Genomic DNA, 16,143 nt, shown 5'->3' with positions numbered 1-16,143 from the left:
ACGCTTTTGCCAACTTTGTTGTAGACAGCAGTCAGAGTTACTGACTTCGTGTTAAAGTAATTAAAAATATATGTTGAGTCATTCTGTATTCAAATATGAGGGCAATTTTTTCAACTTTCGCTAAACGGCCAGTGGAGAACCATGTGAGATGACGAAATAGAGATAAGATAAAACTGTTCATTGGTCTTTACCCACCCACCCCCACTCCGTTAGACAGTCTCTGCCATTCAATCGTTGTGGAGTAGTGAGCTTTAACAACATATCAAGTGCAATCGAAGCGCTCGCCAAGTATAATTTAATGTCCCCAGGCGCTGCTGTTGAAACTTTAGGAAACTCAGGAGAAGATTCAGAAATCGTAATCTATGCCTTTCACATATTCAGCAAGGAAGTCTGTCGCCATAATTTTCAATCTTGTTCACCCTTGTCGTTTATATCTGTAAGTCCTTTAAACTCCCTGTTGCAGTTGCGCACACTGCCATCACTTACCAAGTTCCAGCTGTAATCCATCCTTGTTCGAGGATGAATTGCTGGTGTGCTAGATGCATTTGAGTTTATAACATCTCCTTTTTTCTCACTAACTAATCACACGAAAATTATTAAACTTGTGTTACTTCTCGACTTGTGTGTGTCTAATCTTCCTGCAGCCGTACATATTTTTCACAACGTCAACGCCATGATTGCATGGCCGCAGCGAACGCTTCTTTAGAAGTCTATTTTGACCAGTGGAAAATCCATGAGCAGAATGGCACTTCATTTCAGGATTGAGAAACGACATCCATGTCTCATCCAGTGTCACAGTCACAGTCGATGAAAAGAATGTCCTATTCATGCCATCATCTCGCGTCAACATTGCCTGACAATATGCCACGCACGCAGCCTTGTGGTCGTCTGTCAGCATTCGTGGTACCCACCTGGAGGACACTTTTCGCATTTTCAGGTTTTCAAGCAGGATTGTGTGCACAGATTCCACGGAAATGACAACTTTGGAGGCGATGTGTTCTACACTCAGTCGGCGATTGTCCAAACCAACTTCCTCCACTTGTTCGATCATGTCGTCAGATCGGCTTGTGTGAGGCCGAGATTGTCTTGGTTAGTTGTCACACGATGTTCTGCCTTCTTTGAACTGTCGCACTCACGAACGCACATTAGATACATCAATGACACCATCATCACATGTCTCACTCACTAAACTGAACATGAATTTTAAGCGGTGTCACACCACGCAAATGGAGCAACCAACTGATTACACACTGTTCTTGTAATGGAAAGGTCGCCATTTTACGAGTATCGTAAGTTTCAAAAACAGTCATCACCCAAGTCGCTACCGCTAGGGTTGTGTAGTGCTCTCAAACGAGTCGGGTCAGTCGGGTCACCTCGGGTCGGGTTGTCGGGTCAGGCTACTCGGGTCGGGTTGTCGAGTCGGGTCAGTCGGGTTATTCAGGTCGGGTTAATCGGGTCAGCTCGGGTCGGGTCAGTTCACTTTGGTCAACTGAGTTTAGGTTGAGCTTAAACTCGGCTGGAGTCGAAAGCTGCTGTTTTTCACTAGCTGCCTAATTAAAAATAGCAATTTTCAATTGATTTTATAGAAACCATAAATCTATTTTGAACACTTGCAGCTAGTGTTTTTATGGTAAATGCTTATTTTTATACTTGTGCGTACTTTAATTTTTAAATGTGGAAGATTGATTTTATGAATCGACTGTAATATTAATATCTACGCCAATATGGAGTCTGGATTTAGAACAAGACTAGAAGTTGTTTAAGCAAGGCCAAAAGAAAGATTGGATATGGACGACCAAGCCCAAGCAGGGCCGCGGTGGCTCGGTGGTCAAGAATTTATCTCTGGTGCATGGTGTCCATGGTTCGATCCCAGCTTGTGCTAAGTGGGCCTTGTGATGGAGAAACGCCGTGTAGTGGGTTTTCTCGAGGTTCTCCTGTTTCCTCTCACTTTCTTCATTCCACCATTGCATTCATTTCTCATGGTCACCATATCCCTTAGCCTCGGTGCAGAATCGAGGGACCTTAAACTAAATATTTCATTTTATTTCACCAAGCCCAAGAACATCGATACAAGAATAAGATAAAGATTGGATATGCAAGACGAAGTGCATAGTAATCTTGCTCTTGGCATTGTTTTGGTGATCACCAAGTAGCGATGAGCATATTTTCTTGCAGTATGAAATACCATAATCAAAATCACACTTAGTCTTCATTTGTACCGATGAGGCGAGTATTCTTGGCTCTTGTATAGCATGAAAGACCACCAAGACTACGAAATGCAAGACCAAGACTTGACTGTGCAAGAGAAAGAATAAGACGCAGTATTGATGACCAAGGCCCAGGGTGCGAATCGTTTGAATTTCATTTGTTGGGCTGAAAGTGATGAAATAAAATTAGTACTTTATAATTAATTATCATACTGTATTTTTAAATTTTAAATTACAAAATTCATATTATGTATCTTCTTACTTGCAACTATATATACTGTAAAATACGTTTTAATTACCGAGAAAGAAAAATCAAAGTGGCGCGGGTCCCTGAATCATAAGAACCTATTTTGGAATGAAAGTTGAAAGGTTGGAAAAAATCACAGGTGTTCTCTCGTTTCCTCAACCCTTATCATTGTAGTTAAACGATTTCCTTTCCTCTCCGCCAAGAGACTCTTGCTACTGCCTTCCGAGAAGACCCCCTGCCGTCCGAGCAGGTGAGAACACTGACCGTGAATAAAAATTTCGTTACATAGAACTAAAGCATGAAAAAAATAAATTTCTCCCACGTCGGAACTTGGTATCAGTTATAAAAAGATATAACCAAACCTCAAAAGTGCCAAATATTCATTAAGATGCACATACAAATCCACCGCTTGATCTAGCTAGTGGTTAACGTGTAAGACTTCGGTACACGCGGTCCGGGTTTAATTCCCAATGGGAGTGCATTTTGGCGTCCATCCAGTATCGTGACAATAGTGCTCTCAAAAGGGGTGGGTCCGGTTACGAATCGGGTCGGGTCAGTCCTGTCAGCTCGGGTCGGGTTGTCGGGTCAGGCTACTCGGGTCGGGTCAGTCAGGTCAGCTCGGATCGGGTTGGGTTATTCGGGTCGGGTCGGGTCGGGTCAATCGGCTCAGCTCGGGTCGGGTTGTCGGGTCAGGTCAATCGGATCGGATCACGGGTCGGGTCAGTCAATTCGGGTCACGGGTCGGGTCAGTCAATTCGGGTCACGGGTCGGTCTTCAACCCGACCCGACCCCTTGAGAGCACTAGTTGTGTGTGCCGTACTGATATCTGTTACACATTGACAACTAGTGCTTGCGTATTTTAAAACAAACAGAAAGCACATTTCTATCTGTTACCAGTCCTGAGAAAAATGTATATGTTATAACTTGAATTCATCTCGTATTATGCCGCTCCTCTGATTGCACTAGATATGTTTTCAGGCTCGCTACTCAACAATGATTCAAAGGAAGTCTGTCTCTCGAGTGACGAGGGGACGACGTCCACTGACCCGTTTTCTTACCCCGTTACGTCGTCTCACGGGTTCTTCTCTGGTGACTTAACGTAGGTTGAAAAATAGTCCTCGTACAAGAATTATTGTCCATAATATTTTTTGTTTGTTTGTTTGTTTGTTTAAGAACTAATTCTATGGCTTGTAGAACCCGGAATTTCAATGCCGCAATCACAGAAACTCTGGAACGGTTTGCAGTTCCTCGTTATGAAGTTTATGTCATTCCACATTCCACATTTTTTCCCTCCAGCTAAGATTTACTTAACTGGAATTTCGTCTACACCTGGAGATTTGTGTTTCTGTAATTTCTTTGTAGCGATTTCTACTTCTATTCGGTTAGACTCTGGGATATATACTACGGTTCTGTTGCATACATTTGACTTCCTCCATTAACATTAGTTTTCGGCTGCGTGTTTCCATGATCCTAAAGCAAATCGTCAAAGAAATCTTTCCATCTATTCAAGACGCCATCTTCAATTTTTCCTTCGGCTTTCTTTAATCTATAAGCGCGAGGTTGATAATCTTCCTTAAATTCGTTGATGCCCTTATACATACCCTGAATGTTTTTGTTTTTAATACCTAATAATTTATTAATAGAAAGGCACGTGAATTTGTAATTACGTTATTGAGCAGTGCCACCTAAAATTTTGAGACCTTTCATAACCTTAAAATTTTGTGTTTTTGTGTTACAAAAACTGCTTGGAGAATTGATGTACGATCCTTAACCTAAAGGAAAGTTACCTAATCGGGTACTCCGAAATTGCTTAGTCTTCAGATTTAATTCTTGCTGTATTTGGTTTTTAATCCTTAAGTATTTATTTATTTGTTTATTTTTGTTTATTTATTCCAGAGTGAGGACTATTATGGATGCCAGCGCTTATACACGATTGTTGGAACATGTTTATATTATAAGGTAAGATACGATTATTTAATAATAATAATAATAATAATAATAATAATAATAATATAGGAGATGAGAAATTTAAAGACATCATGGTAAAAGAAAATCAGCAACAACAAAACATAAAGTGAAAAGTGAAAAATGTTTGTTCGACTCCATCACAAAATCTCATTATCGTAGGACTAATGACAAACAAGTTTAAAAAAAAAAAATAAGGAATACGTAATTCTGTCCTGGGTTTTTCCCAGTGTGACGCACAGATAATAAAAACCGAGATTTCCAGAAACGAAGTTTCAAGAAATATTGTGGGTTTTAAAATGAAGGCTGTGGATTGTATTGGCTGTGATAATCAATTAACAAAAGTATATGTGTCAAACGAAAGTGTATTTTGTATTTCAAAATAAAAGCTATGGATTACACTCGCTTGTGCTAATCACTTTACGAAGATATCTCTCAAACGAAATTAAAGAAATACATTCTTTATATCTTCCAATATTTGTAACATACAATGAAAGCTGAAGATTGCACTCGCTTGTGATAATCACTTATCAGAAGTATGGAAGAGTGCGTGAATGTCGACTAGTGGAAAATTCCACACAGAAGTGTACTCCAGAACTGGAAAGCACGACAACGCTAGAGACATAAGCTTCGTACGTGCAGGAGGACTTATAAAAACTGCCGCACATGCCAGTGCATGTTCTATTTTACGTGTGGGAGTATATTTTCAAGAAAATTTATTTTTGATCTAATTTTTCGATTAGAAAACAAGAGGTAGATAAATATTTGTAAATTTTTATGACAGAATCTTCGTACAGAATTGAAAATTACATATTAAAGATTAATACAAAGGTAAGTGAAAAGTTTTAACAAACAACAGGCGCGTGTATACACCTTGATCGACTAAAAATACAAGGTCAAACTGGCCTAAGAGGTAGTAAATACGGCATGCGGACTATTAAACACGGAGGTCGCCACTCCATGGGTATTTTTAGTCAGTTTTTAGTGGCATTGACGACGATGAGTACTCAACAGCGTCAGGTATTCTGCATGAGTTCGAACTTGGGCATAACGCTTTTAAATGATATTTGTTGGGCTGTTTTTATAACTATTATTCACTTAGGTGAGACACCTTAAAAAAGGGAAGCAACCTAAAACATTTGTCATGCGAAAGGTGTCCAGTGAACATCAGCAAATTGTTGATTCAAAAAAAATGTGCAGGTTGTAAAAAAGTCGAAAATCAGCCAAGGCCTGGCCATCCCAGGATAAGAGAGTCTGAGGTCATATGACGCCATTGAGGAAAATTCATCCACCAGCACACGTCATTGTCAGACCAGCTCGGCATTCCCGAGTCCACTGTAACGCATCTTCACAATCTCGGAAAAACCACGAGAAGCTTCTGAATTGTGTCACATGAGTTGACCTTATCTGAGGCCGAGAGAAGGGTGGACGTATGCCGACAAGTGCTGCAAAATCCACGTGATGTGTGTTTTCTGAAACGGATTGTCACATGCGACGAAAAATTGAGTTTTTCCAAAATTAGAGTATGCAAGAAACAGTGGTTGAACAAGGGCCAACTTCCAGAACCGGTCGTCAAACAGAGCCGTTTTGAGCACAAAGTCATATTTGGTGTGTGGTAGAACTACGAGGAGGTAATTAGACACTCCTGATGTTCGTACCATCAGTGATGGATTATCTTTATTCCAAACAGTTGCAGCAGTTATCTGTTGCATTGCGCCAAAAATCGTGCACTGGTAAACCGAAAGCGCCCCTTGCAGCAACAGAATATGGCAAAAGCACCTTGGTTCGAAAAACGCACCAAAAAATGCAGAAACTTAATTGCATCGAACTGATGCCACACCCGGCACGTACAGTACAGGTAGTCCTGACTTCGCCCGTTTGAACTACTATCAGTTTCGGTTCATGGCGCACTTCCTGAAATCATGATGTTTTACCAACCAGAAGGTCGACGTGGAAGCGAGGAACTGCAGGAAGGTTGTTGTTCGGTGCGATATTCCTCTGACAATTGTTACATGGGAGAGTTGCGATTATGTAAATACCAATCGTCCGTTCACTCGTTTTATCATACGTCACAATTGTCAATTCGTCGAATAGCAGGGGGCCGCGGTGGTTCAGTGGTAGAGCGTTCGCCTCTTGTGCATGGGGTCCCTGGTTCGATCCCAACTCGCGCCACGTGAACTGTTGTAGACAAACACCGTATGCGTGGGTTTCCTCGGGGTTCTCTCGTTTCCTCCCACTTTCTTCATTTCATTCATTTCTCATCACCGTCTCCTTTAGAACCGACGGACATAAAACGCAAAGATTTCATTTGCATTTCGTCGGAGAACAGAAATATTGCGGGTTTTCTCCCGAGTATAGGTTTATATTTGGTTTTAGAAACATTACAAAGTGAAGCTTTCTTGACTGTATATAATATAGAACAGTGGTTCTCAACCTAATTCCCATCACGACCCCGATTTTATCACATCCTCTTGCCAACGACCCTGTATAATTTCCTGGTTTGTAATAAGCTTTTGTGAAATTTTCAATATACCTATTGCGGAGATTTCACGATATTTATCAATTTCTGTAATAGTAAAATCGATTTCTTGTATATACTGGATGCAGTAACTTCCCTAAAAGCGAATGGATTAAGACCAATATTTAATCAGTTCACTCATATTACAAAATATCGAATCAAATCCGTCATACTGTTTCAAAATGGAAGCCGTTTGAAAATTTTAAAACTTCATAGCTCCATTAATTTTGAATCATATGATTTTAAAAAATAAAGTGATTTCTAATTTTGGTTTTAAAACTTGGACAGTTGTTTAAAAAGTTATTGGATATTTTAATTTTCGAGAGGCCGCCACGTCGAGTTACTCATATTGTTGTAAATTTGGTACATTGTGGTGTATGTGTTCATCACCACCAAAAACTGTTAACTTCCTCGGGCCCAGCAATTTTTTTTTTATAGAAATTTTATGTTCCAATATTATAATTACCTTCGGTTGTATATCCTGTTAGCCAATTTTCAGTTATTCTTTTTCGTATCTTTGTCAGTTGCCCGTTGAGTGCATGTCGCCTATAGGCAACATGGGGTCCCAGTGTATACATCATGTATTTGGTCTAGGAATTAATTCGTGCGGTTTTTAATAAAAATTGAAGCTTTATTTCAAAAACAAAGTAAATGAATACGTTAACAAAAATATTGTCCATCGCTAGCCACTACTTTCTCCCATCTTTCAGGCAATTTACGGATTCCGTGTCGAAAGAATTCCTCATCTTTTGACGCAATCTAATCAAAGATCCATTTTTCGATATTTTCTGAAGAAGTGAACCGCTGTCCAATCAAATCGTTATTCATGCAATCGATCAAGTAGTAGTCAGACGGAGCAGTGTCTGGTGAATATCGCGGGTGGAGTAACACTTTCCATCCGACATTTTCCAAATAGGTTTTGACCGGTTTTGCGACATGTGGTCGAGCGTTATCATCTTGATAAATAAGTTTATTATGCCTGTTATTCCATTCTGGTCGTTTTCAGGCCAGAGCTTGCTTCAAACGCATTAATTGTTGTCGATAGCGGTGTCCATTAATAGTTTCACCAAGTTTCAGAAGTTCATAGTACACCACACGTTTCAAATCCCACCATATATACAGCATAACCTTTGCACAATGAACATCTCGTTTCGGTTGTGAAGGACCTGGTTCACCTTGCTTCACCCAGGCCTTTTTTCGTTTAGGATTCTCGTAATGAATCCACTTCTCATCACCAGTTACAATTCGATGCAAAAATCCCTTCCTTTTCTGTCTTTGAAGCAGCAATTCGCAAACGGTTTTTCTTCTTTCAACGTCTTTCTTTTCAATTCATGTGAAACCCAATAAGACATCTTTTGAATCATTCCTATGGCTTTGAGACGTTTGGAAACTGTTGTTTGCTCAACTCCAAATGCTTCTGCAAGTTCGTCCTGCGTTTGACACGAATCCTGATCAAGCAATGCTCTCAATTCTTCATCTTCAAATTCTTTTGGCTGTCCAAATTGCTTTTGGTCTTCCAAGCTGAAATCACCACCTTTAAACCGTGCAAACCACTTCTGACACGTTCGCTCATCTAGAGCATGGTCACCAAACACTTCCACTAAAATATGATGACTTGCGGTAGCACTTTTCTTCATGTTAAAGCAATGAAGAATAACTCCCCGCAAAAACACTTTATCAGGCACAAAATGCGCCATTTTCAGTTGAAGAAAAAATGTTGTTGTTTCCGCTTCAAGCAACTGACATATACTAAAGATGCTCAATGACAGTAGTTTTCAACGCATGTTTGGATCAACGAAACTATGGGACAATAAGCTAGTTACGCCATCTTTTGTAAAACCGCACGAATTAATTCCTAGACCAAATATAATACACATGTCGCCTATTGGCGACATGGAATCCGAGGGGGTTAAAAGCAAGTTCTTTGCATTCAGGAAACAAATAAAATCCCCACAAAAAAATCTACCTTCATTGTGGCCAGCATGCTGAAAAAAAAAAAAACTATTCGCTCACACACATACGTATATCATTAGATTTCCATTTTAATTGTATTTCAGTATGCATTCAGTATGCTGTTTTGCTCCATTTGTATTTTTCTGATTCTTCAATATACAGTTCTCATTAATTTCGTATCGTACCTCTTTCATTTAAATGGATTTTTAAACAACTCTGCACCTGTTGAAAATGTTTACTAGAAGTATCTTTTGTTGTTCTTAACAGTATGTATAAAAAAATACGCTTATGAGAACAAAATTTAAAATAATATTTAAAATTTTTCCGGTATTAGATTCTGATTATATTTCTCTCTTCCACTTACTTTCGCGACTCCCAGGTTGAGAAACCCTGATATAGAGTAACCTCTCCCAGCTTCAATACTGACTATCAGAGTGACATTTGTATTGCAAGTAGGTTTAAAACATAACCTTATTTTCTGTTTCGTCGTTCTTTGCGAATACAAGAATTTCATTCAACCTTACAATTTCATAAACTGCCAACCTAGAACATTTCTGACTGAACCTCAACAGAGGAATTGACAGAAATTTGATGAGAATTGAGATAAGGTCAGAGTCCTTTCAATGATACGTAAAAAAAGTTTAGATACAGGTCATCCTGTAATATCAGACCTGCTCCACTGAGGGTAATTGAGGTTAAAATTGCTTATACATGTATTAATTATGAACTAAAAACTAGCAAACTTTCAGAAGAGAGCGGTGAAGATCGGAAGTATTGAAGACCAATTTTATTAAATTTCCTTCTTTGTTCTCGCGCTGGAAAATGTTGGAAGTCATTTATCTTCTGAACTAAACAACAAAACAGGAACAGTGAGAGGAAATCAGAGTTCAAGATTTTGATTCTATAGTGTTGAATATTACCCGAACTTGTGAGTTGCCAACTTCTAAAGTCAGTTGAAAGTTAATCTCCTAAAACTTTCAAAGTTCTCCGTAAACAAAGATGTTCGTTAGCCGTATTTTTCTATCTTGAAAAAAAAAAAGAAGAAGAAGAATCTTTAAAAACTTTAATTCTGCATCAAATATGACAAATAGTGCGTTAAATCTTGACAAATGACTCCTTGCGATCAAACAAATCCGTATCTTGAATACAAATGAAGGATTCTTGTTTTTAATTTAGTTCATAACTTGAGGTCGTGGACTTTTTTCCTGTTCTTTATTAATGATTATGATCTAGAAACAAGAATTTGCCTTTCGGTGTTATTGTTCAGTTTCAAATATAAATTATTTTGTGATCAGTTTTTCTTTCATTCTCTTCTCTCTCTCTCTCTCTCTCTCTCTCTCTCTCTCTCTCTCTCTCTCTCTTTCCAGAAGACGAAAATGCAAAATCTTAGAATTTCTTTTTCAAACTGTTTTCGTAATACATTGTGAATCTTTATCTACAAAGTTACTATTGTTGTCTGGTAGTGGGTTTAGTTTTTAGTACTTTCTTGTAACTATATGGTTAACGCACGCGCCTTCAATGTGAAAAAGTCGGGTTTGATTCCCGGTGGAAGTCAGGTAGTTGTAATCTCTCATTAGACTGTAGGTCCACGTTTCATGTATCTACGGTGCTCAAAACATAAAAACAAGCTACCAGTCTATTTAGTTTTTTAACTACTTACGTAGCGTAAAAGATGCTGAGGTCATAGTACAAAACCAAAAATATTCTAGTCAAAATTGTTGTTGCCTATCGTTTTCTTGGTTTATATCACTAATGGGAGAACATCGTTCGTTAACGTAATCATTTCGTTAACCATCGTTTCCCTTAGCCTAAAGGGCATAATCGTGGAACGTTAAATTGAAAGATTTCATTTTTCCCCATCCATTTCTTCAGCGAAATAGGGTTATTTCCTCAACTGTCTATTTCCCCAACTTTCAAGAAAGGTGTCATTTCCTCAAGTGCTTATCTTTCTTCTTAATCTGATGATCATTAACCAAAAGAAGGAGGACAACTGCTGAAATTCTTAAATAATACAAGAAAGAAAAGGGGTGGTACTTCGCTGCTGGCTATTTGAGCTGTTGCTGATAACTAGGGTTGCAGGGTGTCAAATAAAATCTTACTTTATCGAACAAAATTGCATATAATGTTACATGTTTTATATTAATCCAACTGAAAATGAACGTAAGGTATATCTGTAGAGTGTGAAATGTCTGTTTTACAATGAATTCATTGAACTGTTCTTTAGAAACAAATCTCAAGGCAGAATCACTACACGGATTTATTCTTTAAATCCCTTAAATCTGAAAGTGCTGGGTAAAGTATTGTGATATGGAACAAGTCACACGGACAATGAAAAGTTACATTAATCAATTGCCGAGTTTCTATTGACACTGTTGGAACCATGTTCCTCCAATATTTGTTGAATAAATTAGATATTATTATCACTTTTGAAGGAAATGGTCTATTTTAATTCAAACTTTAGTACATTGGTCAAACTTTCTGTTGACACGTAAGCTTACTAGTAGTTCTGTATAAGATCAAGTTAAAAGAGTGTGAGGTAAACAGTTTGCGCTGCTCTTTTCAATCGTGAGATCTTCAAATTTCAAGTCTGTATATCCTGATTAGGCAGGCCAATTTTCTCAGTCTTAACATGATGGTACCTTCCTGGCTGCCTTTTTCCCAAATTTTCTTTTACTTGTTAATCTTTCAAAGTGAAAAGACTTTCCGGTTGTATCTTGAGCTGAAAGTAAATAAGTTTCCTTGAACGCTTAAAACCTTGCACTTAGAAGAAACATGATTTTTATTATTAAAATCGCTTATGCCTTCAGTGATTTGAAGCTGTAACTGTCGAGAACTTACAGTTGTGTCGTACCCCAAAAGTTCCATAATACCTATTTATTTATTTAAATTTATTTTCATCATTTGAAAACACGACAAATTCTAATGAGATTAACAGTTTTCTTTTAAAAGCTATTCGACGTAGAATTGATGATATTCTACATTTTTAAATAAATCTAAAATAAGCAAAAGGCATTATTATGCTGTATAGAACTTAGTGATCCAAAACAGTGCTATTCAACCATTTTTCTCTGGTACCCCTCGACACAGTTCGCCATTCAATTGTGTACTCCTGAAGCTGTTTAAGAGAAATTAAATCAAAATGAACTTATTAAACTTAATACACGTTTTGTTGATTGAAACGGGAGACAAAGAGAGACCCAACAAAATGACAATCTGTGGGCCAATCAAAACACTATTTTTAGGGGGACAAGTGCACATCCGAAAAATTAACATGAGAAATTTAAAAATATATGGGGGACATCCAATTCTACTCATCCTCCCTGATAATTCGTACAATGAGGACAATGTTAAAAATTCAAAAACTAAATGTAACTTTAGACCTAATCTGTTAATGAGATGACTGAGCTTGTTTCCGGAACGCCAACCACTCTATTTTTGGTCGAATCTTCGAGAGTGCGAGAATCAGAGCTGATTCTGGATTCAAGCAATTTCTGTGTTTCGTTTTTATTGATGTTAATGCAGAGAAACACTGTTCACACGGGTCTAGGATGTTTCGGTGTAGGGCGTTTTGGTGTAGGATGTTTCGGTGTACGATGTTTCGGTGTAGGACGTTTCGGTGTACGGATGTTTCGGTGTACGGACATTACGGTGTAAGGACGTTTCGGTGTAAGGACGCTTGGCTGTAAAGGACGTTTCGGTGTATAGCCTAATATTTGACTGCATTAATCATATGCTTGTAATGAACAGTCATGAAGTGTTATAGTGTAGCCACTCTGCAATAGTGTAAACTGATTAACATTGTTAATGAGTCTCATTGTTATTGCTCAATCTCTTCGTAACATTGGCGTATTTTTTCGTTTTTCTGACTTCATGTCCGCCAATTAACTTATTTGTTCCATTTGAACAACGCTAACAAGGAGACTTACGGAAGTGTGATTTACTGATTTGAATGAAACTTTGCATACTTGTAGACTATCAAAAAATAGTCACTTTTTTTTTTTTTTTTTTTTTTTTACTTTGGTAATGGTGCGGGTTTAGGGGTAGAAACCACCCTTTGAACGTTAGAGGTGGCCTCCAAGCATAAACAGAAAACAATTATTAAAATAGAAGATTAAATGATACTGCCAGCTTACTGCCAAGGGGTTTTAGGACAGGTGATTCAGAACCTGACGTTAAAATTACAAAATTCGAATTGGCGGATCCGATATGATGATTACAATTACAAATAGTCGCCTGGTTTGAAATGTTCTGCAGTTAGCCAAGAACAATTATAATTGGCAGGGACTACTGAGAGAAGGTGCAGACTGATTTGAAACCCCTTTCTGTACTTATTTTAACAGGACGTTTGATTAAAACTATAGCCCAAAAAGTTAGAAGCCAGTGCCAATGCATTTGTCGCGAATGTGAAGCAACTCGTGTTATTGGAAAAGAAAATATTTATAACTCTGATCAATACGGTTTAATTTGGAAATGCAGATGGGACGTACTCCAGTGTATTCAGGGATACAAACAGTAGAAAGTGTGACACAGTCAGTAAATTCTATGACTCGTAGCTACATCATACAGCCTTTAATTTCTGCAAATAGTGTTTTGTTATCACCGCTGTTAATTGTTTTGTAGGAAAACAATAGAACATTTGGTCTTATAGTCCAACACAACCTCTTTAAATTTAAAAATATCTTTGTGAAAGCGTCAAATCCGGGACAATTAACATCAAGTGTTGTGAGATCATGGTTCCAAGAGATTTTTCTTCAAGCGTCTAATGCAAAGTCCATTTTGTTATTAGCTCCGTGGAGTGGTCACAATTCATCAATTTTGAACCTATTTTAAGAACAAAAGAAATGAAATGAAATGAAATGAAATCTTTGAATTTTACGTCCCACGGTTATGCCGGTTAGGCTAAAGGAGACGGTGATGATGAGTAATGAATGAAATGGTGGAATGAAGAAAGTGGGAGGAAACGGGAGAACCCCGAGAAAACCCACGCACACGGTGTTTGTCCACCACAAAGTTCACTTGGCGGGGCTGGAATCGAACCCGGGACCCCAAGCACCAGAGGTGAACGCTCTACCACTGAGCCACCGCGGCCCCCAAGAACAAAAGAGTAACTCATAATAGAAACCATTTCTGCAGGAACAACTGGTAGGATTCAGCCTCTTCTTGTGTTCTTTAGGCCGTTAAAAATTTTCTTGAGGTTTTTTTCTGACACTGCCCTCTACAACTATAACATGAATTTATATCTCCGTAATAATATAATTAAGATCCCAACACTGATTCATAATCAGTTTTTTTCTGCTAGATTTGCTAATCTTATTGGATATGCATGATATAAAAGAGGTTATTTGGAAGAAAAACCACCTGTGTTTGAAAATTTCCTTTCAAAGATTGTGCAGTATTTTGCGATTTGCGCACAGTTATTGCCCTAATAAGGTGTGTGTGGTGTACACAATGTTTATGCATCACACACTTTTTTACTATGTATCATTACCATAAAACGTTTTCCCAATCAATTCATAATTATAACATTTGAGTATATAAGAAGTTCTGACATAGAGTGAAGCGAGGGGACTCGCTTTATTTTATATTTTCTACTTCATGAATTTATTTCTCCCTAACGAATAATTTTCATTTTGAAGAGGACGTTTCGGTGTAAACATTAGAACTTTTATACCGAACCAGCCTCACACCTAAACGTCCTTACACCGAGACATCCGTACACCGAAACGCCCTGCACCAAAACGTCCTACACCGAAACATGCTACACCGAAACAGCCGTATCCTCTGTTCACACACATATGTTGATGAAATGGAAGAAGTTGTGAAATAGCACTGTCACTAATTTCATTTTACTCTTTTCGAGCATAAATACAAAAGTCACAAATTGACAAGTTATCCAATTTCATTTGCAGTGAACTGTCAACGGACATTTCCAGCAGCCCCCCAGAAGCAGCATTACGTACCCCCAGAAACATCTTCGCGTACCCCCGGTTAAATAACACTAATCTAGAACATGAGAAGCACTAAGAAATAGAATAGTAAGAGTTTTGATATGGTATATTTAGGTGCTAAGCATAACACGATAAATTTATGAGGTCATAACATTATTATTAATCATATAATAATAAATAATTTATGGGTAGCAATCCTAAGGTTTTATTACAGGAAATCTATCCTGTATTTTATTCTGTCAACTAGACCAAAAGATCTTGTGATGCATGTACATTATTTGGTCAAAACAAATGATAAATGTTTTTAAAAATAATAGTGTGACTCAGTTTTATCGAGATCTGTATTACCAGTGTTCGAAGTGGGGAAAAAAAAAGAGGCGGTATGTTTTATTATGATTTTGACTCAACATATCTGTCGAGTCAGTGGCGTAGCAGCTGTCCCCGCAACCCCCGCAGTGCGGGGGGCCCCGAGGTATAGGGGGCCCCGAAGTCTTGCAATGAATAAAGATTTAAAGAAGTAACACTTAAACCTTACTTCTATAGGCTTTCTAACTAGGGCCCCTTCTCCATACTTTGCGGGAGGGCCCGCAAAAGTGTGCTACGCCACTGTGTCGAGTGCCAAACCGCCTCTGGTTATTTAAATATTGTCTTGATCACTGAAAAATCAGAGACGGTATGTCCTCATTACTGAAAAACCAGAGGCGGTATGGTATACCACCGTATATCGTCTCACCTCGACCACTGTGTATCACCATATTGTTTTGTTTTCAATACTGGAGAATTTACTATAGTTTTCTTCAATTAGCTGATTCGAATTATATTATACACAATCCAAGAAACTAATATGATTTACTGAGGCAATCGTGCGTATAGGACAATTTATTTAAAACAATATCGCCTGTAATTATTTATTGAGTATTTAAAGAAACCTTTTGTTTTGAATGGTTCAGATGCAGGGTTTTGCCTTTGTAATTCAAATGGGATACTGAAAACGTGGAAACTGCTATGATTGAATTCTAAATTGAAAGCTTGTGTAGTCTATATAGTTTAGGAATATTCAGATGTCCTTTGATATAAAAGACCTTCATTCTTAAAATTTAATAGTAAAATTTTATCTAACCACTGGCAATATTGTATTTATTTTATCACGTATAGAAATCATATCCCCCCATTCTGGCTGTTGGCCAAGATTTGTATCTCTTTCTTGGATTTCTAGTTCATGATCAATATCAAGATAAGGCACTTGAGGAAATGTCCCACAATTTCTGGACTTGAGGAAAACGTACTGGAGGAAATAACCTGATT

At 38.0% G+C, this 16,143-nt stretch overlaps 1 protein-coding gene across 4 annotated transcripts in view; it reads left to right on the top strand.

Moving 5' to 3' along the window:
* The window catches only part of in (inturned planar cell polarity protein), a 666,765-nt gene that overhangs the window by 519,271 nt on the left and 131,351 nt on the right, over positions 1 to 16,143 (top strand). For all 4 annotated transcript variants that reach the window (XM_081752327.1, XM_081752329.1, XM_081752330.1 and 1 more), the window contains exon 11: positions 4,351 to 4,413. In XM_081752327.1, the coding sequence (XP_081608453.1) occupies positions 4,351 to 4,413 (63 nt within the window). The remainder of the gene's footprint in view (positions 1 to 4,350; positions 4,414 to 16,143) is intronic.

Source organism: Thermobia domestica, chromosome 3 (assembly GCF_964235325.1).
Source record: "Thermobia domestica chromosome 3, izTheDome1.hap1.1, whole genome shotgun sequence".
Taxonomy (NCBI): domain Eukaryota; kingdom Metazoa; phylum Arthropoda; class Insecta; order Zygentoma; family Lepismatidae; genus Thermobia; species Thermobia domestica.
The sequence above is the reverse complement of the archived record's forward strand: the minus strand, read 5'-3'. Positions and strand labels throughout refer to the sequence as shown.